At 41.4% G+C, this 27,610-nt stretch overlaps 2 protein-coding genes across 7 annotated transcripts in view; one reads left to right on the forward strand and one right to left on the reverse strand.

Annotated features, from left to right (window-relative positions):
* Window positions 1–4,051: 4,051 nt before the first annotated feature.
* runx2a (RUNX family transcription factor 2a) lies at window positions 4,052–24,882 on the reverse strand. Of its 2 annotated transcripts, XM_027002444.2 has the most exons (6): window positions 24,221–24,882; window positions 22,688–22,844; window positions 19,327–19,431; window positions 11,353–11,529; window positions 10,253–10,414; window positions 4,052–7,552 (listed from the first exon to the last, which is right to left on the reverse strand). In XM_027002444.2, exons 1-6 carry the CDS (start codon window positions 24,497–24,499, stop codon window positions 7,056–7,058), a joined length of 1,377 nt encoding a protein of 458 aa, XP_026858245.1. In that variant the 5' UTR covers window positions 24,500–24,882; the 3' UTR covers window positions 4,052–7,055. The 2 variants fall into 2 exon arrangements, with proteins under 2 accessions (XP_026858245.1, XP_026858246.1); XM_027002445.2 differs by lacking the exons at window positions 4,052–7,552; window positions 10,253–10,414 and adding an exon at window positions 10,423–10,896.
* supt3h (SPT3 homolog, SAGA and STAGA complex component) overlaps window positions 24,431–27,610 on the forward strand; it is a 67,826-nt gene continuing 64,646 nt past the window's right edge. For 2 of the 5 annotated variants that reach the window (XM_027002446.2, XM_027002450.2), the window contains exon 1: window positions 26,156–26,264. The gene's annotated coding sequence lies outside the window, so the exon portion shown is untranslated. Of the gene's footprint in view, window positions 24,538–24,807; window positions 24,886–26,155; window positions 26,265–26,349; window positions 26,425–27,610 lie in introns of those variants that run through there. The other 3 variants (XM_027002447.2, XM_027002448.2, XM_027002449.2) reach the window with 3 other exon arrangements.

Raw genomic sequence — 27,610 nt, forward strand, 5'->3', positions numbered from 1 at the left:
CAAATGACAACCTCAGAAACCTTTCCTTCACAGAAGTATCTGGAGAGGGCCAAACATGCCATGCATGTGTGAAAGAAGGCTCAGTTAATGCAAAATACCTTCCACTACCTTGCACTAATTCACTCACATACACCCAGAAGACTCTGGAATGGGTCGTGCATGGCTACTTCATAGCCTGAGGAGAGGTCCAGGGGCACTGGTGGGCCTGCCCTGAACCACTTTGGGCCGTGGCAGATTGAGAGGGTGAGTCCGACGAACAGCAATAGTGTCACTCTCAGGCATATGTGTTTGTTTAGCATTTGGCACAACACTGCTTCCACTGAGGTGTCAGAACAGGTCCTCACTTCTGTTTTGCACATCTCTTTTCCCCAACTTTGGCATAAATGTGCTTCTGTGAAAGAAGGAAAAGTAATGATGTCCTGAGGTCTGCGAGTAGGGTAAGTGTCGTGTATTGATGGGTTGATAGGTGTTGAGATGCAGGTGTCCTCTTGGGTCCTGCTGGACCCTGATCAGCTCATTGCCCTGCTGCCTGACTGCTCTGCTCTGAAACGATGCTGGAACCGAGACCCCAGCACAACCTACAGCTCAGTCTCCTTTCAAAACATACAAATATTGAATCCAAGTAGCATTATTCCTAAAATATAAAACCAGTCGCCCACCATTCCAAGGCTGATTGGAGGTGCACACAGCACTGAGCTCAGATTAGGGTTTCAGCATGTGCTCTAGAATGCTGTCTTGTTATTGTTTTTTCGTTGGCTGCATTCACCCACTCTCTCTGCCTACCACAGTGTGTTGGGGGGACTCTCTCTCTGCTAATTGAAACTGCCCTCTCTGTGGTCGGCACCCCTCCCTGTCCCCTGCACATGGGACATGCCAAACATAAGGACATCACTGATCTCTGCTAGCAACTCAAATTATTTAGTCCTTCCTTCCCCATACCTGAATTTCACTGTAATATAGTTCACCTGAAAAGAGAAAAAAAAAAACGATTATTAGTGCAGACATTGTTAAAAGCATTAATAAATACTTTGATATAATCTGTTGTTGGTATATAAAATGTTTTTTATGTATTGCTTACAAATATGATACTTTTGTATTGTCTCTAGGAACATTGAACTTAGGAATTTAGGCTACAAAAAACATGAACTAAACATAATTAAACATAACCCTAATGTTTAAGTAGTGCCGTGAGAGGCTTCTAGATGGAGTTATGCAGTTGTAATAAAACAATGCAAGCATGTAACCCAAGAAAGCAATTTGATTTGATCCTGGCTCAGGAACGAATCAAATTGCTCTCAAGTCATATTTTCTTCTTCTTGATTGGACACAGTGCATAGTGATACTCAATCAGGTTTGACTTAATTTCAGAGTGCAACCGGATCTAATTCAGACGTCATTATGGAATTCATAACCACAGGTTTACAGGTTCTATTTGTAGTACACTATTAACTGTCAAAGAACTGCAGGTATGTAATATACCTACCTTTTCTTTGTTGTCTGGTGTTAAGAGACATATCTTCCTAGGCTGTGATGATATGGCCATTATTACAAAGGATTTAAATTTAATGCCAGTTATACCTGCTTATTATTGGTTTTTGCTTACTTAAATTCTACATGACACCAAAAAAGAGGTTCCTTTACAGGCCTATGTTAGAAAAACTGTTGAAGTTTCTTCTTTCAAGATGGTTCTGTTAAATTTAACAGAATGCATTTTTAGTACTGGTTTGTGCATATAAAAATATGAATTTTTTAAAATCTGTTTTAAAAAAAGTCCACATGAGGGCAGTATTTCTTTTTGTTTTTGCCTGATGCAGACTTGTGAAGCATGAGACGTGTCCTTGAACCATCATCTCTTTAGTCCTCACTCACACTAGGTTTAAATTCAGTTTTTTTTTCTTAACTCATTTAACTTCTCCTTTGAAACCAGATTGCTTTTTTTGACTTGTAAACTGCTGAAAACCTAACTTAATCACGCCTTATGCACGTCATTTCGAACACAGCGGATTAGTTGCAATGTACTTACTTACTCTCCACACACGAGTATTGCTGGTCTCATGTAAAGCTCAACTGCGCTCCCGACCCGATGTGCTGTAAGTGTTTAGTGACTGTGCACTGCCGCCCTCCTGCTCCCCTGAGCTTCACACTTCATTTGTCCGGATCCCTCCCTGTGGCAGCAAATATTTCACCAGCACCGGTCGCTGTACTGCCAGCATAAATCATTGGGTCGAGGATGCCGTCTGCAGTCCTTAGACAGCCCAGGGACACCGAGGGTCTCTATTTTCAGATGTCCCACGAAAAGTACGGCCGGCAGATTTCGGGCACACCCCCTGTAAAAGGCGTTTGGGCATTGTCGTTGGCATGTTGCCAGCGGGGCTGGGACAGCACAAGGCAGAATGTGATTGCTTGTGAAATGATTTGGCGCGACCTGGGGTTTAGGTATATGAGAAATGACTGACCCTCACAACACGCAGTGAAACCAGAGCCCTCGTATTTCAGCCGAGGAGAAATATAGGAAATGATGCGTAAATCAGTGCTTCTAAAATAAAGACGGAGATGTGAGCAAGAAAACACAGAGGTTCTGTTGGTTTGGACACCACAGCTCTTGGCAGTTGTCGTACTAGGATTCATTTATCACATGGGCTTTTCACTTTTTTCACTAAGATTCATGACCTGATGTCTTTTATGTTGAAATGCTCTTGTGTTGGGAGTGCCTTTGATAGGCTACATACCATTATACTACAATATTGCTCATGAACAATGATTCAGTACAGTCTAGAAAGTTTTTCTTTTTGAGTACTATTATATTTTTTATTGAAATGTACAGCACAAAGAGAGCCATGTATTGGAGTAATGCTTGACTTGTGTGCTACAAATACATTTCTAGAAGAAATACCTCCTTTTTTGTAATTGTATCTATTAGCAAGTAGTTCTACAAAATCCATTGAGTTTCCTGACTGATATGTTTGAAGCTAGATCCCAGCAGATTTAGGGTGTTTGCATTCATTGACATGAGGGTTTAAATGGCCTTTGGTACAGCTTTAGACAAACAGTCAGCGATGTGTCTAAAAATCGTTCTGCATTTACTGACCCTTTTCATTAAACAAATCAGTCTGTGTTAATCATCACATGATATAGAATGGTCCATTTGTACTTCACGTCCTTTATGTTATGAAAGTCTGGAAATTTACACTATACCAAATGCATCTGGCAGAGTGACATCTTCTGGAGTCTTAGAGAGATTTGGGCCTGTCTGTACTCCGCATCAGCAAAACATGTTCAGATAAGCCTCATTCAACAAACATACTCACCAAATATTCACATTCTTTTTTAGGAAATCAAAATGGGAGCTGAACAGTTGGCCCTGGGGAGGTGAGTGTTCGGGCTGCTCTAAGATTGGCATTAGAGATGTGTAAAGAGCCCGATTCATGTTTCACATGTCTGACTGGGAATGTTAATGTAAAATGCAGACCTGTTGTGCATGTGTTTCTCAGAAAAGAATCCCTGCAAAACTCTTCTCAGCCAAACAAAGGGCCCCAACATCAACTAAGTTCAATTCAATGAACTGTTGGCCACAGAATGTCAGCTGACATTCTATATGGGACTACATGTACATTCCGGACTAATCATGACTTATGACACACTGCCTGAACTAAAGACTTCTGCTTAATGGAGTGCACACAACTTCTGCCTTTCTAGCTGACCATTGGGGGGTGGGGGGAGGGGGAGGGGGTAGCACAGGCAGTAATACCTGCACAGTACAAAGGCCTGGTGCCTGAGGGAATGTTATTCTCAGTAGAAGTTAAAGTGGTTTTCTCACTCCCTTTGGTGATTTCAGCACTAGTTCAGTTTTCATAGGAAGCACCTGCTGTCTGCTCACATTTACTGAGGTCTAGTTGTGCCCCTGGATTCTGCAACTGAAAAAAAGTAGAGGATAATATATATCATTCAGCCTTTCAGTGACCATGAGACAGTGACTGCCTCATATTCTCACTGACGTCTGATTTCTAAGTTCTCCAGAGAAGGGGGGGGGGGACATCAGGTAGTCCACACATTTTAACAAAATTCATTTTTTATTCTCCAAGACCAATGATATAATCATTAGAAATGTTCAACAATCTCATGATTTTTACAAGATTGTTAGTCCCACAGAAACTGCTGAAAGTTTCGCAATTAAATCAAACCAACAAATTATGTGAGAGAGCAAACCAGGATGACTGACCAACTAAACAACAATCTGTACAGTATGTGCATAGAAAGCAATCTTGAAAGTAAACAAAAATGTTCTGCAGCAGTTTACAAACTTAACATTTATGAATATTATTCAAAACAATGTACATTTATTTCCAGAATAATACATACAAAACAATGTATTTGATTGACATGTTCTAACATGATGTTAGAGAAGTAAAAGATACTGTGTAGAGGCATTTGCTGTTCAATGCTGGCTGGTTTAAACTTGCTGCTGAATTCTCTACAATCAAAAAATAGCTAAAGATTTAAATTTGTAGATGATCTAGAAATAATAGCACAATTTCTTTAAGGTCATCAACTTCTCCCAGCTTACAAGCATTTTCTTATCTTCCTTAGTTTGAAGGGAAAATTCTTATTTGGTTATTTATGAAACATAAGTGACCCACGAGGACCTTGAAGTTGTGAACCCCACCAATCACTTGAAAATATATATATTAAAAAATTGGGGAGTGAAATTCAGCAGTGAGTTTGTAGACCACAGTCTCTTATGAACTTTCCCCATAAGCCATTTATAAAACTCAGGACACTGACTGAGCTATGTATTTTTCAGCTGTTTGACGCAAACCCTTTACTGTCCAAAATCACTCATAAGACTTTGGCTTTGAGATGTAACCAAAACATATAATTCAGACAGACCAAGTCATTAGTTTTTTGGTTATAAACTCTAAACTCTGCCGTAAAGCAGTTATTACAAATAATAACAGTGCACAGGCTCTTAAAGATTTCTTGCCATATTGTAAACATGTTTGCTCTTCTCACAGCCAAAAGACAACAATTAAAGAAAACAAGGACTCGAAGTGAATGGCAGATGCTGGAAAGGCATGTGGTCACTCTGGGGCAGTGTGTCTTCACTGCAGCCAGTACCGGCTCTGCTATGCAGACTACTATTCTGACCATTCAGAACCATGTGATGTTCAGCTGTTCAGCTGGATAGCCTCCTTTTTTCTCAAACCATTTAGGCTTCATTGATTTAAAAAAAATTAAAACAAAAAGCAAAAAGAAAATAAAAGAAGTGCTTTGCTTCAGATAAAATAAGAAAAACAAAACAAAACAGAAAACAAAACAAAAACATTGGTTTCCCAGGGTGCTGCCTGCAGCCTCTTAAGTTACAATTAAGTATGAAGTACCACATGTTGCCTGAATCCAAAAACATACACATACATATCCAAGGACCTTGATTAAAACTTGTAAAAAATTACACCTTTACAAATATAAAGCTGGTGACATTTCTTTCTTGCAGATCTCTTAGTAAGAAATCTATCTTGACACATTTTGGTTCGTCAAGCAATAAATAAATCCACAATTAGAAAAAGAAATGACAGATGGTCTTTATGTAAATTAATGGTATTAAGTATTTTAGATAATTGAAAAAGGCCTGTATGTCTGCATGTTTTAACTAAAAAGTCTGCATTATGAAATATAACATCTTCAAATCTTCATATCTAAAACAGGCCTAATTTCTCCCCTTATGCATCTTCAAATGAATGACCTGGAATATCTGAAACACATTTTACTTGACACCACAAAGTTACATTTCTGAGATGCAGAAAAGCGTTGCAAAGAGACATCAGAGACACAAAATCACTGAAAACCATTTCGGAGTTTGCAGATTTCTAGCAGGTCTACCTTTTTTGCTTAGTGCTCACCTGACTTTACAAGTACACAGTTAATAGTCCAGTTTAAGAATTAAAGGTTGATCACATAGATGAATTGTGTACATGTGCTGAGTCTATAAGACTAAAAGACTTATTGCATTCATAAGGGCAGGACTGATGTAAACTGAAGAAGAACATTAACTGTAGTGTTAATAGGCACTCAGATGTGAACACAGTTCCACGCAAACGCGGGAAGACTGAGGCCCCTGCTGCATGCTGTTGGTCTTAATCAACAACACCATTAAATAGAAAAAGACATTTAAAATAAATTAACTTGATAAACATTGGATAAAGTCAGGAAAAGAACTGAGAGTGGAATATACCACATACGTGTAAATAAACAGTTCCCTCACTTCAGATCTTGGTGTCTTTTGTAAGTGCTCTGCATTTTTACCCCAGCCTTCCTTCCCCAATTCCACTGCTTTCTAAGGATTAAAATCCCAAAACAACTGAAATACATTTCATCTGACAACAGAGTCTGCCTACATAGTCTCTTTCCTTCATTCTTTACATATTGAATATTTGATTGTCTTTTAGAATAATGATAAAACATATTTTAAATTACTAATGAGTAAATATACAGTTAAGTTATTAATTGTCTCCAAAATATTCAAGCGTTTAAAATTTTGTCCCATTAACCACTTTGCATAATTTAGGTTTATATGGCTTATATCGTTTCTTATTCAGTACCACATCTGCTACAATTTTATACATAAATTAAGAAGGGTATATACAATGTCAACAGGTACTGCCTAAAATAGCTGACCTTTCACGCATAAATAAAACAAACCAAAAGATGTTCAGTGTTAAAAAAATGCTATATTATACTGAGTTAGTATGAAAATAATCTCAGTCAATAGTCTGGAAGACAAGACCTAATACAATAGAAGTTCTTTGATATGCCAGTTAAAACTCAGTGATGGAGTGTGTGCACAGCTATCACTGGTTCTGCAGTGGAATGTCAGATAGCTCACAATAATGCCTTGTTTCATTCCCTGTAACGGCACTCTGTAAATTAAAGATACACTGCTTTGTGTGTGGTAGCATTCCTCACAAACCTTTTTTTGTGCTTGAGAGACCACCTCTGTAAAGACACACATCACTGAACTTAGCTCCCTAACAGGTCCTTCAAGGTTAGTTAGGGTGCTCTCAGTATGGTCGCCACACGGACTCGTCCATCCTACCGCTGGAGTTGAGCACAGTGGGTGAGCTGCTGTGGCTGCCATCTGCCTCACCGGCCTCACTCTGGCCACCCAGGTTGGGGTTGATCAGAGAGCTGCCCGAGGAGGCGCTGGTGCAGGCAGGTGGCATCCGTGAGGGCGAGCGCTCCCCTCCGGGTACCATGGAGAACTGGTATGAACCAGAGGAGGCACCGTAGTAAAGGTAAGGGGTGCTGCTGGTCTGGAAGGGGCCGCTCTGGTTCTGGGTGGAGCCGGGATAGGGTGGAGGCAGGTAGGTGTGGTAGTGGGTGGTGGTGGACATGCCTAGGGTCATGGCAGACGTGGCAGGGGTCGGTGTGTAAGTGAACGTTGCTGGATAGTGCATGCGAGGGCCAGGGAAGCGGCTTTCTGTCAGGGACGACAGGCTGGGAAACTGCCGCTCGAACTGGCGTGGGTCGGCCGCAAAATGGCTCAGATCAGACGTACCTGAGAGGGGGAGAAAATTCAACTTTGTTCAATAGCTTTCCAGCTAATAATTAGTAGTATTGTTTCATTTGAAAATCACAAGAGCTGAACATATTTGTATGAAAATACATATTTGACCTGTGTGAAAAGAATTGAAGCTTGAACAAAAGGGGGCGCTGTGAAGCATTTCTTTTAATATGTACTCTAAATTTCTCCTTCTGTGTTATCCATCACCCACCTCACAAAAGGACTTATCTTTGGGTGATAAATTTCTTTAATTTGGGTCACGAACTCCAAATGTCAAAACAAATGTGGTAATTTAACTGTCTAATGTTATCTTTGCAATTACCTGATTCTTCAGCAGTACTGAGGAAAATTGAAAACCCTGAACAGGTAATCACTCTCTACATTCCCTCATCTCCTAAGACAGTTACAAACATTAAAGCCCTTAACTGCCTGCTATTACCACTAACTCGCTAAAATAACACAAAAATTTGCCTTGTTAACACCTATTTGTTTCTCCACTGCTATGCAGGGGAATAATCTCTCACATTATCTGCTGCATAGCAAGATGACCTGCCATATCTTTGTTTTGTGAGTTCATGTGTACACACACATAGATTTGTGAAAAAAAAAATCAAAGAGGCATAATCGCAGCATATAGCGGGAGCACACATGGAAGCAGTTTGAGGGCAAAACAGTTTCCACGGGATGCATAATGAGTAGTCTCAGATGTGGTTGCACGTCTGCGATTAGCCAGAGAGAAGTGGCAAATCTGCTCGCTCAGACCTTCACTTGGCTTCCTTAACAATGATAAACCCCTGATGGCCCGTGGTTTGCAGAGCACTGGGCCCAACGTGCGCAAAGGCAGAAAAGGACATCTCTATGCCTCCTGCCCCCATCATCACCCGACTCCACTGTGTCCCATGGCGACGCTTCTCCTCTAGCACTGCCATAACACTTTCCTTGCCCTTCCTCTCTCTTGCTCTCGTCTGCACAACACTGATGCCGGGCCCTGGCTCAGTGAGGTCATCTCCATTCCGGCCCCCTGGCAGAGTAGCGTGGGCTGCTGGCGAGATGCCGCCCCGCTGTCTGCGGGCCAATGACTGACGGGTTGGCACGCACAACAGAACACGTGTGGCCAATTACATGCACGTCAGATCTCTGCACTATCAACCCTGTGCTGCTTCAACTCTAAAGGAAATACTAGTCCGAGGACAAAGTAACAGAGAAAGTGCCGCCAATTATCTTATGCATCTTTTCCACATCCTTGAAGAATTATGCCATAAACCTCTGGAAAAAGTCTGATGTTTTCTAGTTAATGTAATCAAATTATCCTTTACTGAAGCTCTAAGGAGATCATGATCACATACCACATGATTTTCAAAATCACTTGACTCACATAGCACATGCTTTTCTTTGAAAGTACTTCTAATGAGTCTCTTGGCTCAAAGATATTGCTGAGGTGGTACAGCAGACACCACTATTGTCTGGGACTGTCTAGGACATTCACACTATTTATTTGCTAGTGGATGAAGAAGACAGGTTGCTGAACCTCCAACGAAACATCCAGACACAGCGTGCAAGACACAAAACTATGACATACACTGGAGATAGACTGTTGCTAGCTTATTCTCCTTATTCTTCTACGTCTTGTCTGTCAGTGGGTCTTTTTGCTTTGCTGAAGGAATAAAGAGGCTGAGTGTAACGTGAGCCAGTGAAGGAGTAGAGAAGGCCAGGACGGGCCAGCTGCTAGGAACAAGCCTCACTGGGGCGTCCCCTTCCTACAGAGGGACATTCAGAGCTCATCAAAGCAAGAGTAGAGGGCGTTAGGACCAAGAGGTGCGTGTGTCTCTCTGAGGAAAGAACAAAGGCTGACATCTCTGAGATGAAAGAGGGGTGGGGGTTGGGTAGTGGGGATGGGTGGGTGAAATCTAAACTAATCAAACCCAAAGAGGCAGCTGGCCAGGGTTCAAAAGGCAGGCAATGAACAGCCACACCGAAGAGTCATTTAAACTTTCACATTCACTGCATGCTCAAAGAAAACAGTTAGGGTGGGGAGCCAGAGGGGGGGTTTAAAAAAAGTTCAAAAACATCCTGGCAAAGAGTCAAACAGGTGTATCGAAGAAGATGGTCCTGCTTCATGTTTGCTTGTAGTGGGGTGAACAAAATGCAGTGCTTGTTCAATTAATAAAAGCACAGAAACAGAGGTCTTTTCTGCTTGTGAGGCTTAAGTCTTTACAGCGTCTACCTTTTGAGATGTATGAGTCAGAAACTCTATTCTTTTTATTGTACTTTTTGTACTTCAAAGGGAGTTTTCCTCATGTTCAAAGGCCCAAGGGCAGGTGATCGGGGTAAGGAGAGATATACTTTCATATTGTATTTGCCCATGGGCACGGTGTTCATGCAGCACATGCTGAGCAAGCAGAGTGTGCAGACTCAGGAGGTCTGCTTCTTTCTATCTATCTATCTATCTATCTATCTATCTATCTATCTATCTATCTATCTATCTATCTATCTATCTATCTATCTATCTATCTATCTATCTATCTATCTATCTATCTATCCATCCATCCATCCATCCATCCATCCATCCATCCATCCATCCATCCATCCATCCATCTATAATACCATCCTTAAAAATGGAGCTTCTAGACTGTGTCACTGCACAACAAGATGTGGGTAGTGATGTACCTGGAAGTGGGTTGTGTGTGTTCTTACCTGGGAGGCGTCTTGGCACATCACTGATGGCTGGCAGGCCTGTGGCTCGGGTGGAGGAAAGTGGGGTGGTTGAGTGGATGGATGGGGAGGTCATCTGGCTCAGGTAGGGCGTGTACGGCTGCTCATACGACCATGGTGGCGATGACTGTGTTTGCCGTGGGTCTGTGAAACAGACACAGATAAGGTCAGATTTAGAGCTGTGTTCTGTACTATTACTTTAAAATTCATCAATCCAGTGCATCTAACTACAGTGCTAGTAAATGCAATGTCTGCAGGTGTGACTTTTTTTTTTACCATGTTCACTTTATTTCATTGCAATTTTGCTGTGTTATTTCTAGGAATAACACAGCTGCCTAAAAATTAAACCAATGATGACTCAATATGTTACCATGATTTTCAATATGTTGTGGAATAATATTACAAACATCAAATGGCAAAGACCCTTACTGGAACCTTCCCATGCAGATCGAGAAACTTTGGGCTTTATGAAAATGAAAGTGTGGCTAAAGTGTAAGAGACCTCAGCATGCAAACAGTATAATGGTGACAAAATGAAGAGCAAGCCAAGAATGTCTTCCTGTTTGCTTTCTGCAGTCATCTGGTAACCACGGTGTCTGCTCTGACTGACGCAGGACTGGAAGGGGTCTAAGTAAATAACAAACATTTGCATATAGGTCTGAAGTTGGAGAAACTCGAAAAACAATCTCATACAGCTAAGATTTGCCAAGGCAGAAAAGGAAGTGCTCTTGGAATATTGAAAAAAAAAAGAAAGAATAGAATTTAATTGATTACCAGTCAGTACTAAGTATTCAATATTTTCAGGTAGAGACAGAGCTGAAAGAGGGCTGATTCCTGCTCACAGTCCAGCCCAAAGATCCCACCTTTGTACCAGCTCACATCCCACCCAATACATACTGATTGGCCCAGCACTTGTACCTGCTTATGGCCAGACCTGTTCACAACCCAGCCCCCATAATCATAGCCTCATAGTTACACCCTCATACATGTTCATGCCCCTGCCCTTGAACCTGCTCATGGCCTCACCCTTGTACCTGCTCTCAGCCTCGCCCTCTAAGCCTGCTTGTGACCTCACCCTCGTACCTGAGATCTGTGTCTGTCCCTGTGGGCTGAAGGAGTTGGCAGCTGTGTTGAGTGTGGGCCGTGGGCTCTGTGTCGGCACGGCGACCCGCATGGTGGTTTGCCGTAGGCGTTCAAGCTCGCTCAGGCGCTCAGAGAAGAGGCCAGGCTTCGGTGGCTCCTCCAGCTTCTGCCGGTGTCCTGGCAAAGCAAGCAGGATGGAGCGTTACCAACTGGGCTGGAGATTTATGGCCTCAAGGGTGGGGCTACTGAGAATGTGATGAGACTCTGCCCTTCCTGAGCATATTAGAGCATGGAACAACTTGACAACACTGGAAAAATCAGAGAATATGATTTGCATGTGGCTTAGCACCATAGTAATTATCTATGAGGACACTCATAATTAAACTGCTGAATGGCTAAACTTTCCTACAAAGAAGAGTATGAGTAAAGGTATGTGTCTTTAAGTAAAGAAGATGATCTGATGTTAAATAAAGAGTCATTCTGTAATAAAGAGAGTCAGTCACAGAATGACCGCTTGCCCTAGCCTAGCCACTCACACCTTGCCTGAGTGTAGATATGGGAGAAAAATGAAGCTTAAAGAGAGAATTTTTAAGTGAAGCCTCTCAGTGTTTTTTTTTGCCTTCCTGCTCAGTCAGAATGCGCCTGACTGTCGAGCCCAGCTTAGCCCCCCAAATGGTGCTAAAGTAAATATCAAACAGAAGAAAAGAGAACGTCCCACTGCAGCTTGGCTGAGCTCCAGCCGAAAGGGACGGCTTCCTTTGACTTTGCTAAACCTGATTGTGCTGCCATGCTGAGCAAACAGCACTCTGTGAGAAGGAGTCCTCATTCAGGGGTTAATGCCTGCTGCCGCAGTCGCATGCGAGCCCTCCGGTTCCTGAGCGAGACTAATCCCTGGGAGTATTCCCTGCACATGTAAACGCCGAAGGAAATGGAGTAAACACACGCCCCACTCTGCTGGTGCTGAAAACACATGCCCCTCTCCGCTGGTGCTGAAAAGAGGGAACTGGTTTCATTTCATTTCACCCTGGCTGAATGGCTGAATGAATACACCTCTGTGTCTATATGGAACTAAGCTTGTCAGAAATTACATGAGGGGTTACATGCAACATGAAACAGTATCTGCCAATATACTCACCATATTGAATTTTATTAGAGAATCATTGAGGGTGTAATGCTCCTTGTAGCATAAATATCAACACAGGATGCACCACACAAACCTGCCATTGTGTTACTGAATAGGACAGTCATGCCTCATCACCATCATCCAGGCACTAACAGCTGTGGGCAGTCATGTGATGACACAGCATTGCTAAACAGGGCATGTAAAAGCAGTGCTCTTCCCTTAAATATATTTCATCATTAAAGTAAAATGACAGTAATAATACCTGTCACAATTTCATTGAATATTATGAATGAGATATACCTGTATATGTTAATTTTCTTTTACAGGATACAGATGGTGAACATATCATGTAGATCCCTGTAGTAATATTTTGAAGCTTAATTAGGTCATCCAGAAAGAAAGGCAATAAACCTTAGAAATGTAGGGGAAAAAATTACTTGGACTAGACTAAAATATCCAGAGAGCAAGACGGTATAAAATGCAATAATGTGAATGATTCAGCTCTAAGGAAATTCCATAATGCTCACATCCTCCATGACAAATAATAGGTTTATATCAGTGTCAGAATTAAACATAACAAGTCAAAGGTTAAGTCTAGAGTTACAAGTAAGGATAACAATTATATATAGCAGATCATAACCCAAATGATGATCTTATGCATCTCAAGAGTGTTCTGCCCTTACTACTGGGACTGGGGCAATTCTGCACTAGAGTCAGCACATGCGCAGGCTCCAACCCCTTGGCGTAAGAAAACTGTAAAAGCTTTGTCTTTTCAAGAAACAGAAAACAACACGGACAGTAAATAATATGAGCGTATAAATACCGTGTGGCTGTATTTCTGGCACAGTTCATGCATGCATGTGAAATTGCCATCTGATAGCATTACGACCTGCAAAAACACCCCAGACTCGTTAAATGCCGGCACACTCACTACATCAAATATCAGCCCAGCCGTCAGGCTGCATCAATCATGCCATGGCGACAGAGCGAATAAAATGGATGGGAGAAGAAAGGGAAACATCCATCCGTCTAGATTTCATTTCTTTAATTGGTGTGTAGCAGCAGGGCAGGCTGAGTGCTCTGAAGGGAAAAACAATGGATTATTTTATATGGCAGCTCATATGGAGCCTGTGGAATTAGCGAGTGTGAAAAAGAAAAAAAAAGGCAAAGCAATGGGAGTTGGGACAAGGGCAAACACACGTCTGCTCTCAGGATCAGAGAGGAGGGCAGTGAGTGGGAGAGAGAGAGAGAGAGAAAACAAGGCAGCCAAGCAGGCCTGGAGCCTTGCCAATCACTTGTGTGGTCTGTGTGCTCCAGGATTCAGGAAGCAAAGCTCGCCAAGAAAGGGCACAAATACTACCAGAGCCTTATAAATCAACAGGCTGGCTTCAGCAATCAGACACCGTGCAACTTCACAACATAAACAACCAAACTTTTACCCAATGGCCAACCCATATTTCTTTGAGAGGTTATGCAAGGCGAAATAATGCACACCACGGAGCAGGAGACACACTAGGCCCACCTTGCAACCTTCGCCGCTGAGCAGCACTGATGGAGAACTTGGAAGGCAGTAGAAATGAAGACGAATGAAGGCTGAGATCTGAACACTCGTGGACAGATTACTTACAGTGGGCCCAGAAAGTCATTTTAAATGTGTTTCAATAATATGAATGCGTTGTTCCGTTCACACATTCTGCCAGCAGTGTTCACAGCAGGGGGACCCTGGGGGTAGAGGTTGATGGGGGCGGGGGAAGTAGCACACTGGGGCTGTGTGCGAAAAAGACAAGGAGATTTTACCCAACTGTACAGCTCTGTCCAAGCTGTCAGCTTGCCGCCGCTAACACAAGCCCCTCAGTTTCCCCTCAGCCAACAGCAACAGAAACTTACTTTTCTTAAGTTCACTTCACAATTGGAAATGTGCTTAGGGAAAGTACACCCAGATTCTTTCTTGTGCAAGTCAATCTGAAATGGGTTTATTTTCAGTGGCTTGTGCTGCTTTTTTGACTGTGGGGCCGAGTGCGAGCGGTTTTTGTTGTGGGAGCCTGTACCTGTCAGGACATGCACACAGCGTACAAAGCCTGCAGGAGCTTCGCAAATTCACCACTAATGCTCAGTTCAGGCTCTGGTAATTAGAGTGGCTCCATGCACAAACCACAACATAAACCAGCCAAGATTAGCAGCAGTTTTTATGTGTATGATAGTCAAAGCCGATACTAACAGCACTGTGCAATGAGAGCAGGTGGTGGCACAAGTGCCTTCACAAATCAAAGAGCTTCATATATAAACTAGTGGGGTGTACCAGGAAGTAACAGTAAGAGACAAACAGAAGGGATTATGGATCGAGTCCAGAGGAGGAGCATCGACGTCATTTACTGTCCTCCTCAAAAGCACAAATATTGAGGTGAGGCTTTCAAGCATGTCTGGCTACTGCTTTACTGGAGTCCTCACTGAGACAACAGCTCTTTTCCAGCCATGTGCATGGCAGTCAAAACACAGACTGAGCTTGGAAAATACAGACAGTGTACAGACAATGCACAACAGACTGTGTGCTTTCCGTATTACTAACGTAATATGTCATTAATAAACATGGAAGGTCCATTTCTCCTGTTAGCTGTTCTGGTGTGCTCTCTATTCAACATTTGATATTTTCAAGAACAAACTCATCGTACAAACCTGGAGTGCTTGAATATTTTGGCTTGATACAATGTATTGGAATTTTGGACAAAACTATAACATTCATTCATATATTCAAATAACATCCTAAAATTAGCCCATGCTGCATTGCTCAGAGAAGTCGTGTGTTTGTGTCAATGCACTAGTCTAGTGGGCCAACACTCAGTTGTGGGCCACCCTGAGCCACACACACTGTGTAAGCAAGGCCTCTATTGATTCTAATCTGGATAATCACCATATTTATATAGCTAACTCTATAAATTCAAACATTTCTTTGTTAGTAACCTTTAGTCAGATACATGCTTAGCTGAAGATGCTGAGATGTAAACAAACAAAGCAAAATGTACATTTAGGCAGTGCTGTTCTCCAGCCACTGAAATTCTTGATCAGATGCCAAATGATCCACAGCAGCATTCCACACACATTTACAGATTAATTCCACATGTTTGAGGGGTGCTTCCCCCTCCAACCCTGACAATATCTCGTGTGCTATCGTAAATGCTCCTATTTCCAAGTGCAAATCTCTTCCAGTACAAAGCAAAAAGATATGACTGCAACTGCTTCATATTGTCATAGCCCTGTCATTTCTTTCCTCATACCCTCACTGAGTTTATAAATCCTGCCATCCCAAATGTGTTACCAGCTAACTGCTTTCTTAGTAGCAAGTCAAACAAATGATATTAGTTTGCCTTTACGAAGGCTAGGTTTGCAAAGGCATGGTGTCAGCCATGGTGGCATGTGAAACACAGAGGCCTCTATAAAGGACCAATGCAACTCCACCTAGTCCATTAGTTTAAATTGCTCTTAATAAGCACAGCTACACCAGTCCCACCAAATAATTACCACACTGTTGAATCCACACTCAGATGAGGCACTGTGCTCACCAAATAACAAATTGTCCTGAAGTATGCACTTTTTCAGTTTAGTCCAAATGCAAGGGCAAAACCTTCTGGAAAGTAATCAGGAATTATTAGCTGAGATTAAATTATAACCACACACAAGCAAATGAATGATTAAAAATAGCACCCAATGCTGAGTAACAGATCATATGTCTGAGGCCCCATAATATGTTCAGAGCAAATGTTCAACTCTCTACAATGTTAAAATAAAGGGATATTGGTGTTGGACCTCTTTAGATAAATGTCTGATTGCTTGCTTGTTTTTTATTGACCTATGCCAATTGTTTCTTGAGTGACAGTACTGTATTTGTGCAAAATAAGCCCACCACTGCATCAAAAACTGTTAGCCATTTATCTTGGTGCTTTTACTGAGTATCCCATGAGAATCATAAAAGACTGACCACATGTATTTGAAAGTCTCAGAAGATTTTACACTAATTACACCATAATCACCAAAATGTTGATCCTTGCAATATCTATCTATTAAGGTAGGTATTTCATTAGCATGTATTATAAAGCTTCTTCTCATAGCAAGCCAAGAAAACCACATTTCAACTGTTAATTAGAATTACAAGAGACAAGGGAGCTTTGTTTGCCACTATAAAGGTGTTGTGAATTTCATTGGTCTGTCTAGGAATGTCTATGGGCTAGTCCCTCTCTCTGTTTTTGTCTATGATTATACTCAAGGGAAGAGATAAACAGGCAGATGGAGGCTGATGGAGGCTGCTTCACAACACACTCACAAGAGGTTGCACAACTCAAAATGCCTCTGTGTGTCATTTCCTGCCTGGCCACTTGCCTGATGCTTAGCAAGACCACATGGATGAGAGAGAGAGAGAGAAAGAGATATATATATATATATATATATATATATATATATATATATATATATATATATATATATATATATATATATATAGAGAGAGAGAGAGAGAGAGAGAGAGAGAGAGAGAGAGAGAGAGAGAGAGAGAGAGAGAGAGATGTAAAAGGGGAAAGAGGGAATAAGGAAATCTGTTAGGGTAGGTCAGGCAGACAATGACTTAACACTTGGATTTGAAGCTTTTTAAGCAAAGGGATCTGAGGAAAGCTATTGTGGTTTGATCATGTGCAAAAATATCTTCACTGATAACTGTCATAGAAATGACCACTACTACCTGATTATGGCACCAACATGCAATTTGAATAAAACATAATGCCATCTATGAGATGCATGGCTGTGTATGGTAGAGATAAATCACTCCTTGGACATTACCTCTCTGCTGCTGCTGTGTACCACTGTCGAAACTGCACTACTGCAGTCCAGCACTTATATAAGGCCAGTGTCAAATCCACTCATTACTCAAACCTTACTGTTTACATCAACAGAGGCCATGTTTGGAAGCCATGTACTTCTGTTTCCCCTGAGAACAGCACTAGAAAAAAGGGGGAGAAGAACCAGATCAAAGTCCTGTCAAATCAGTAATGCCACAGGGCACATTTAATCCAATAATGAGTGATGATCGTAGGCTGGTATGAAGTGGCTCCAAATGTCTGTGGCCACATGTGTTAATTGAGAGGAACATGAATGGATGGTAGAAAGAAGAGAAAAACTCCATGTGAAGTGATAGCATTGATTTAGCTGCCAAAAAAAACTTTAGCAGACAAAAATACAACTATCTATGTATCTAAGAATAAAGAGCGTGTGGGAACAGCTGTGTGCCAGGCTGCTTGGCGCAGATATCACAGTTTCTCCTTTTACATGGATGCCCTGCCAGGCTGAGGTGGACCGAGTGGCGCACTGGGCCCTCGCACAGCACACGTGCCCACAAAATCTGTGGCAGAATGAGGGAATGATGGGTAGGGAATAGGAGGAGCCTATGACAGACCTAAAGAGAAGTGCTGAGCTCGTAAATGAATAACAGGTGATTAACTGCAGTGAGGAAAAAAGGAAGTGAACAGTTTAACACAATCACTTACCAAAAAACCCCATGATGTCAGATGCCAGTTACTAAAAACCGGCTCTAATCGTAAACAAGAATGCTAATCAAATTATTGTAACCGTCATGTCATATTATAAAAGCTTGTTTTGACTTGTTTCATGCCAGAATGAAACAAATTGTCAAACACACACAGCAGGAATGTTGACATGAAGTATTTTCAGGGATGGAGGTTTAATTACCCTGTCTGTCATTTGGGATGAACAGGTGACGGAACCCGAGCAAGCTTTGTAAGATATGTGTGCAACAATGGTTTGCATTTCGCACAGTTTTAGTTAAATGTGAACCTGCAACAGACTTTAAAATAAACAGACTGAAAGGAGTCAAACTCTATATGTGCATCATGTAAAAGTCATTTTTGACAGCTCTTGTGTAGTTACAGTTTCTGAGGCCCCATGTGAAAATTTTAATTTGGTAGTGTTGTGTGTTTGTTTTATCTCTGTAGGTATAGAGTGCACTCGTGTGCTATAAGAAGCTCTGTTGTTGTGGTCTCAAATGGCAAGCAAGAGAATAAAGGCTGTGTGCAAGACACTAATCAATATAAGCTGTACTTTCAGAGCTGGATGACAACAGGAGCATAAGCTTCATAGTTTTTGAAGTGACCCACACGAGTCAAAGAGGTAAAGGATCAGCTTTAAACAGTTTGTATGTTATACTAGAATGTTGGGACAACACGAGACGTGTACATCAAATGGTAAGGTAAAATTTAGACTTTAGCTTCCATGTTGTGTGGAAGTGCATCCTCCTTCCTATTCTTTGCTGAAGACCAGTCCTGACACCTTGTTTTGGTACCCAACACCAGCTTCTACATAGCTTCCAGACATCCCTATTTTGCAATGTTGCCTGTGTGTATGTGATTATGAGTATGTGGGAGAGAGCTCCAGGTGAAAAGATGAGGGGCTACCACTACACTGTGAAGGACACAGACACAAAGCAGATACAGTAAACATTTTCGCAAGGCGAGTGGCACCATGGAGCGTGTTTGTGTTTGCCTCTCACTTAGCAAGCCCTCTGCTGCTCAAAGGGGGCCTTTGTGCATTCAGACATGCTGGATCCATTTTTTAAAACAGCACGCTAACACAATCCATGCACCCATTCATCCATCTTCCACCCCCCCCCCCCCCCACCCAACAGACCTTGCCCTTGCTTCCCACCTCGGGGCTGGGCCGAGGGTAAGGAGTCCAGTGAGGGTGACATGCAATCGGTCAGCATCAGTCCTGTATTGAACTGGCTTTAGATGCATGCAACTCTTTGTGCATGTTAATTGTTATCACATGATGGGTGATCTTGGGGGGGTACTTACTTCTTGGCTCGCGTGGTCCGTCCACAGTGACCTTTATGGCTCGGTGGTAAGTAGCCACTTGGGGTGGGTTTGTGAATACTGTGATTGTCAGAGTGAAGCTTTTTCCTGCAAGACACACAAAGGTTCATTCCCCATTAGACCTCGGCACAATGTCCCACATTCACTGTGCCCTGCACATTTGCATTTTGTCTGCTGATGATGATGCCAACTGTAGGATTTTAACTGACACTGGAGTTAATAAATTTGAAACACAGTGCAAACAACAGAAAATAATGACATCAAATTAAAACAGAATGTCACCAAAGATTATTATAGAGTGCTATAGGACAGAATGTGGCAGGCTTTGCTGTACTTAGCAAGGCAGACCAAACAGTTATTTTACATACATCTAGTGCTAATATATGGCACAAGCCTGCTGTAATGCTTTTCCTTTGTTTAACATGTTTTCCAACATGGCCTCAGCTTTCACTGTACTCAGGATGATGATGTCATGTATTGTGGGGGTTCAATGTAAAGTCGAGACTCAAATCCAAAAGCCAGTCCCATGGTGCCTTCTCTGTCCTTACACGACCTTTCAGTTCTTACAAGAGCCTCCAAACAATTCAACCTTAACTGTAAATAAATCAATGAATGAAAGAAATCTGTCTACTGTCTGCTGAATCTTGAGCCATATACAAATAGTTACATCTCAGTTTAATGTTAAGGGGTCTGGGGAGACAGGATGTCTATTGGAACTTCCATCCTGTACTGTTTATATGCTGTCATGCTGCAAAAATACAATAAAATAACATTTTCTCACGACACCTCAGGAAGCTCGAAGAGGCTTCAAAAGTAACAAACTCAGCAGTGAGAGTAATCTGTGAAGTATGCTGTGAAGTCAGGCATGACACATTCTCTGAGCTGCAATCTGCTGCTAAGGCAGGAAGAGGTGGGTGGAAAGCGAGTGACTCAATAAAGCAGACCGCCACGCTGGGCCTTGCTGTGTATCACGAGGGATAACTATATCACTGTTTTTTTTGACTGGCTCTCTTTTTTAATTCTCTCAATCTGCAAATATAGTTTATAGAAAGAAACAAGGTACAAAATAACTAATAGGGTCTTGGCATGCTTGCTTGAAACACAAATTCATTATACACTGGCTATATACACTGGGTGATCACACTATGTACACCTACTAGGCTTTTGTAGGTGACTTTGCAGTCAATTCTAATATATATATAAAACTTACAGTAGTGTTTTGTTGCCTCCAGAGAAGAAATCTTTATTCCAGCACATATATAGTATATAGAATTGACCACCAAAAAGGAACTGATAGACAGGTGTAGGTGTACCTAATAAATCGGCAGCTCTGTGTATATATACCATATGTATATGGTATAACAAGCTGTTACTGTGACTTTATCATAATGTTGAGCCTGTGATTACCATTTTTGAGGGACTTCCTATATTCCTTTTGTATATTTTTAAAAGCTGCTGACCTTGCCAGCCTTGATGGAGCTGTTACTGTAAATCTCAGCCGTCTTGCTAAAGTTACTCTGTTGCTTTCTCCCTCAGGAATCTGTCCTTTAGCCCTCGAACACGCGTTTGTGTCCAACAATCAAACCCAGCCCTGCCCTTCCCAGTAACCAGATCCCACACCCACACCACAAGCCCAATGCCCAGACAGCCCTGCCTCTGCCCTGCATCCAGCAACGGCACATCACCTCCTAAAAATACCACCTGCCTCTACTGCTTACCACCCTACCTTGGACAATAAGTGTGCAAGCTGACAACAGTTTCCAAAATGTTGCCCAAACACTCACTCACTGGCAATAGCAACAAAAAATAGAAAGACCTCACTGATGTTGTTTGATAATTACTATCCTGATGGATGTCTGTACCTTAATCCTAAATCAAAACATTATTTGTTGATTTAAGATAAACTCCAGCTTATGCCAGTTTGTATGGGAATAAGGCTGCTGCTTTACGTTTTCATACTCTAATTTGTTGAATTTGGACATTCATATCTAATTTGAATCTGCAGGCACGCAGGATAATTTTCCATATTTCATTTCCTTATGCTGTGCTATCTCCTCTGTGACTTCCTCCTGTAGATCTCATGTCAGAGATAGGAGAAACCCAAGCCTGAGGAGGTGTGGGTCCCCATGTGGGCCAAAGCCCTCTCCTCGATGACAGCTGTGAAGAGATAACACACACTTGCTATATCTCTCTCACACACATACATTCATCCATCCACCCACCCACATACCCCATACACATACGCACACAGTAAATGTGCACTAAGGGTGTATGTAGGGCCGTGCGATGCACAAAGAATGTGCTGAGCCAGGTGATTGGAAGCAAGTCAGATGTCTGTCAATGTTCCCTGAGCAAACATTGTTTGCATATTCATTCTGATGGATGCCTGAAGTGTGGTTCTGCAGAGAAAATGCTTACATATTTGCTGTTACATTATTATACAGGATCCATACCTTGCTGCTTCTTGGGGGACTTGAATCAAACATTTATCAACATATTTCAGTCAGTGTGTTTCCGAGAGGCCTTTGCAGGGATCCCTAACCGAACACCTGAGTGCTTAACTCTAAGCGCCTGTTAAGATTAGAGAGGCAAGTCTAGACTGCTCTCAGGGGCGCTCGGCTGCCTCCAGCACCAGACTCCATGGTCCTCTGATCCCTCTGCCTCTCCTGTCTTCTTCAAAGGCCTGCTTTCTGAACGGGGTCTTCCCACAGGATCACAAGGGCTGGGGCTCTTTTCTGGAGTAATTGCTCCCATATCAAAAGCTGCATTCATCTGCACATGCCAGGCCTGAGAGGAATACATGTAACACTAACGCCTAAGACCTGTACATGGGCCACAATTACCTCCCATGGAACTGTACATGGGTCCTATGTGTAAATATATGTGTGTTTGGAACACACCATCATAATTAATTATCATAAAACTCACAAGACCAGACTTCAAAGGCGGAAATATTTCAACACACCCACTGCTTTCTTGTCCTTCAGTGAGGAAGCACTCAAATTACTCTCCGTGATATGCAATGCAGCTATCCCTCAATAATGTGTTTACATGTTCTTTCAACTGCTACAACTTCAGAAGAATACTGCAATCAACTGCCGACTCCAGTATTTGTGCAGAACGTGTTCATGAACTATACTGCCTACCCCGGGTATCCAAGGTAAAAATGTGGTTTAGTATCTGAATGGATGATCTACCACATGCATAACCACTATTACTATGCCCTAGCTCTCGATTTGCAAACATGTGTTGATATAGGTGGATTTACCTCATGTAATTCAGAGAAAGAAAGCATCGCTTGAACTTATGAATTGTTAAAAAATAGAAGAGGGGAGCTACTGACCTCGTCCACTCCTGCCTACGAACCTCAGGTCATTGAAGCGGGCCACTTGGTTCTTCATAACTGCAGAGGCATTGCGCAGCTCTGCGGAGTAGTTCTCATCGTTACCTGCCATAACTGTCACCACTGTCCCATCAGGAACATCCCCTAGTGCAACAACCTGTGCCACAAAGCAGGCCACTGTCATTCCGTCACATTATTATTTAACTAGTTGTTATCATCAGTGACAACAAAAACATAATGCTAGTAAAAAAAATAAATTAAAAAAAAAAAGATTCAGATAAAACACTGTTAAACTCCCAATAATAAACAAATTAGGACCATATCACAACCACACAAGGCTGCAGAGATGAATGTTAATAAAGTTGAAGGATCCGTGTACTGCCATTATTAAACTAAAGCATGTATTGGAATTAAAGTATGTATAGAAAACCTTATGGAAAATTTTAATAAGTCGACATTGAATTATATTATTAAATACTAGCGGTATCTGTTATGCTCAAAAAGTATTATGTATGTATTGTGTTTAATGTACTAGAAAATACTAACTACAGCCAAACTGAAAAAAAAAAGTTATGAAGATATTTTAAAATGTGTATTTTAAAATGCTGACCTGTAAAGAAATTAAGATTCAACCATTCAAATAGACTAATAAAAAATAATATTGTTTTATATATTGCGTAGGGACCTGAAGTTCATTTTAAACCAACTACAGCTATGATTTTAAATCAGTGCTTAAAGCTAAAAATGTATATTCGAAGTCACAAGAATTATGGTCAACATTTATTTCATATTTAAAATTCACAAAACACTGATACAGGACCCTGCACCTTATTAAAACAACGATTTCTTTGGGCTACATTACGGAGAAACGAAGTTCCCATAGAAGGCCCTTTTGCCAAACAAACAAACAAATAAATAAATATAAATATAACTGCACAGATCGATGGCTCATTTATCAAACTGGCTTAACCAGACTTTAGTTCAACATTTTAATTTCCACTGCTTTACTTAACAACTCCAGCGGAAGCCTCCAATTATATCAAAATGTAACGGACTGGAGCCCATTTGCTTACTTTTACTGTTCTTTATTGTCACTGATCTTAGTGAATGTTAGAATTTAGTTTTTTATTAGAGCGTTTAGTCCACGTGAAAAGATTATCAAACATTCATGCGACTGTCGCCACGAATAGCTCTACTTTCTCACATTTCAGTCGGTTCTATCATTACGGAGAGGCACTTTGGTGACATCTATTTTTATATACGGTTTGTCCGTTTACCTGCGTTAAGATAAACTATTCGTTGCAAAACTCGAAATAAAGCAAGTTTAATGAATTGAAAGTGTTCAGAAACTTGATTTTTATGACTTCTGATGATTTATGTAAAAAATAAAAACAATTAAAGCGTTTAAAAGAAAACATTCGCTTCGTGAAGACAAGTGAGTGAACAAGTTTTCAAATAGAATGAACCCTGCACTGCATTTTAATTTCATGCATGAAAATGAGATAAGGAGCAGAGAAAGGACCGAGCACCTACCTTAAAGGCTACCGGTAGAGTTTTGTTACATCTCCAGTGAGATGGCAGGACAGAACATAAGAAATTTGGACTATCCGTTCGCACCAGTTCTGCGGGGTGATCAGCGATGATTTCCACCATCGTTCTGTTATCGTGTGGTCGGAGTCTCGGTACTGCGGTGCTCGCCTCTTGCTGCGCGGTAGTCGTACTCACATCAGTCACTTTTCCGGGAACCGGTTGAAGACTGCTGGACGGCGGACTGAACCTCCGGCTGGTGCTGGGATCTATTGGAATGCGCATTACGACAATCAGTGGCGGCAAAGGTACGGCTTCTTCAGGTGAACTTGACAGTCTTTCTATTTAAACGTTTTAAAGGCTCCAAGCTTCCACTGAAAACTGATCGAAGATTTTGAAAAGTTCATCAAATTAGCGTGCGCATCGTTCAAAGTCGATGCCCCCCTCTCAGCTCAGTCGATCCGAAACAAGCGTGCGTTATGAGTCGAAACTGAAATTGCGTTGCGCATGAGATTTTGTCTAAACTCAACACCCGAAAGTATTTCTGCTCAGCAGAATTAGATACATAATTTACGAGCTCCCTTCTTTCTCAGGAGTTGGACATATACACGTGTAACATAAAGGTCCCGGAGAAAATCGCGCATCCTGAGACACGAGGAACGCCGACTAAGGTCAGTCGCTATAGCCTATCGGCTACTTGTTGAAGAAATACAAACCCGAGTAGGAAAACAGATGTCATGTCAAAAAGAGTAAACCTGGAATAAAAGTAATCATTAAAATTCAGCTCTCGAATATATCTTTAAGACAGACTTTTCTTCCTAACTGCCACGATCACAGTCAAGGGTTAAACATGTCTCCAAAAGTTGTGGTTAGAGATGAAGGAGATAGAAACCCGCAGTTTTTTGTCTCTGTGTGGTTTGTCTTTGGAGGCAGGGACTTCGCGAGCTCAGGTTTTGTGGTTTATATATGCCGAAGCAGGATGATTATTATGCTGATGAGCCATGAGCACGTGGTGTATAGGACCGGTCATTTCGTTGAAACAGAATAAACGAAAAAAAAGAAGATTCCGCGTACTGGATGACATGGACTAATGTGTGTAGCGATAGTTGAACTGTACGGTTTCCATCTAAAGCAGACAAGCACAAACCCATCAGCACACTAATAACAGTAACAGGCTAATGACACTGCAACAGTACAATAATGAAGCACTTGCAGATGAGATGACATTTAAATTATCACTTAAGTCATCCTGAAAGAAAAATAGGCATAGCCTGAAATGATTGAATAGGCCTATATTTAAAACTTGCACATTCAGAAGTGCATTTTCACTTGCGTGTACTTTTAAATATTTAGACAGCTAAACAAACGAAAACAATACGACAATAAAATATGTTTAAAGTAACATAACGCAAGAGCCATGTACTGGGTGGGGTTTTTTTTTTTGGGGGGGGGGGGCGGACAGTGAACATCATCATCCACAACAACAACAACAACAACAGCAGCAGCAGTAACAACAACAATGGACTCGATATGCAAACTCAAATACTCCACGGAACTTGCTCTCTTATCCTGCATCATGGACAAGCTAACTGTTCTCCGAAGTTTCTGTTCGTGTGTCTTTACTTGTCTTTTGCGTAATGGATTTAAATTAAGCAGACCAAAAATCAACCTATATCCACTTAAACGCCTCTCTATTATACCTATCTTGTAAATGTATGCAAGATTGTCATCTTCCTTTGGCACCGTAAATAAGCACCGGTTGATCAAAAACAATGATCTTTAGGTGGCGCTGTTGAACGTATGATTTCGTATTTTATTGTGCGACTCGAAGCTGTTGGGAACTACAGGGGGTGCTCATTTTCGAGTGAGCTATAGCATTAAATACCACTTATAACTACAATACCCATAGACCAACGCAACGACTCAGTGTGACGTCAAAAGTGATCACCCGGAAAGTTCAATAGATATAGCTAGAACGAGAGAGAAGCCGAATAAGAAGCCGAAATAAGCAAATGCGAAGGAGAATCAGTACTGTCTAGGTAACAGAGAGGTAAATGCATTCTTACAGAGCGTGCAGTCACACTTGTGTTGAGACTTAGCCTATGATAAAGTTCGCTTTTCTGCACTTCCCACAGACTGTCCTGCATGCACGAGTCCTCTAATAACGTTACTGCGCTGGACCTTGGACCATTAATCGCCCGTGAAGCTCAGTAAATGATAGTCTAGCAAATGTTTACTTTTATTTACTTATTTGCTGTATAATTATCTGTTATGGATGTAATCTCGTTGACATTTTTTGCTATTCGCACTTTAGATCCTTGCTTAGGTGAGTTAACAGTGCGCATGAACTGAGTATCCAGCTAGTTCGTTTAGTAGATGTGAGGATTTTCTCATGTCTAAATTGTGTTTGCTGAGGAATACGAAGGGAGAGCAGCATGAGGCGCCAGACTTCATTGTGGAAACACATGCGAGGCAAAGCGCAGGCAGAGTACGATTTTGCTAGCTACGTTCACTAAGGCCAACATCAATTTCTCATTTGCATAGATGTCCGCGAGCCTTTAGACCATAATTTTGGATGGAGGAGAGGGATTTTTGCATTAATTCACTTTCTAATGCAAACAAAACGAGGCGCAGGTAGTCGTATTGAGCACTGTGGGGTAGGAGGGAAGTAGGGCTGAAACTAACTTTGAATATCACTTCTGTTGCTCCTTCATTATGGCGTCCAAAACGGAGCATTTTAAAATTACTTATCTTGGCTGAGAAATTTCATGTTCCAAAAGTATTTATTTCACGCTAATGCTATTATTAATGACCGTAATCTTGGGGTAGTCATCTTTAAATGGGTATAGCTACATTTGATTTTTTTAAATTAGTTTTAATCAAATGCTATTACAGCATCACATAACATGAATTACAGCAAGTCACTTGGGACACTGAAGGTTTTGGTGTTTACTTGTAAAGTAGCAGGTAATGCAACACTGCACAAAACTGGTAGCTAAATCATGAACAGCATAGCTTAAACTATTGGTCCAATGTGAAAAAGTATTTTCTGAAATCAGTTAAATTTATTTCACTAGATATTTTCCTTGCACTATGTGCTGTTCTTTCCAACAGTGTTTAATTCAAATTTTCTTTATTTAATTCAACAGTGTAATTACAAGGACAATAACTTTTACCTAGATTATACTAAACACTTAATTTCATGCCCAAGGTTAAATTGGTAAATTAATGAGGCATCTGAAGAGAGAAATGTAGAAGCAAAGCTATATAAAAGTCTAGTTAATTATAGAGAGGAAAATGCAATAAATAGAATAGGCTTCCCTGTTCTGCTCGTTCAAAGTAAAGCACTCTTTCAGACCTTTGCATGTTGAAGTAATTTTGATTCATTGGCCACAT

This window comes from Electrophorus electricus, chromosome 13 (assembly GCF_013358815.1).
Source record: "Electrophorus electricus isolate fEleEle1 chromosome 13, fEleEle1.pri, whole genome shotgun sequence".
Classification (NCBI taxonomy): Eukaryota; Metazoa; Chordata; class Actinopteri; order Gymnotiformes; family Gymnotidae; genus Electrophorus; species Electrophorus electricus.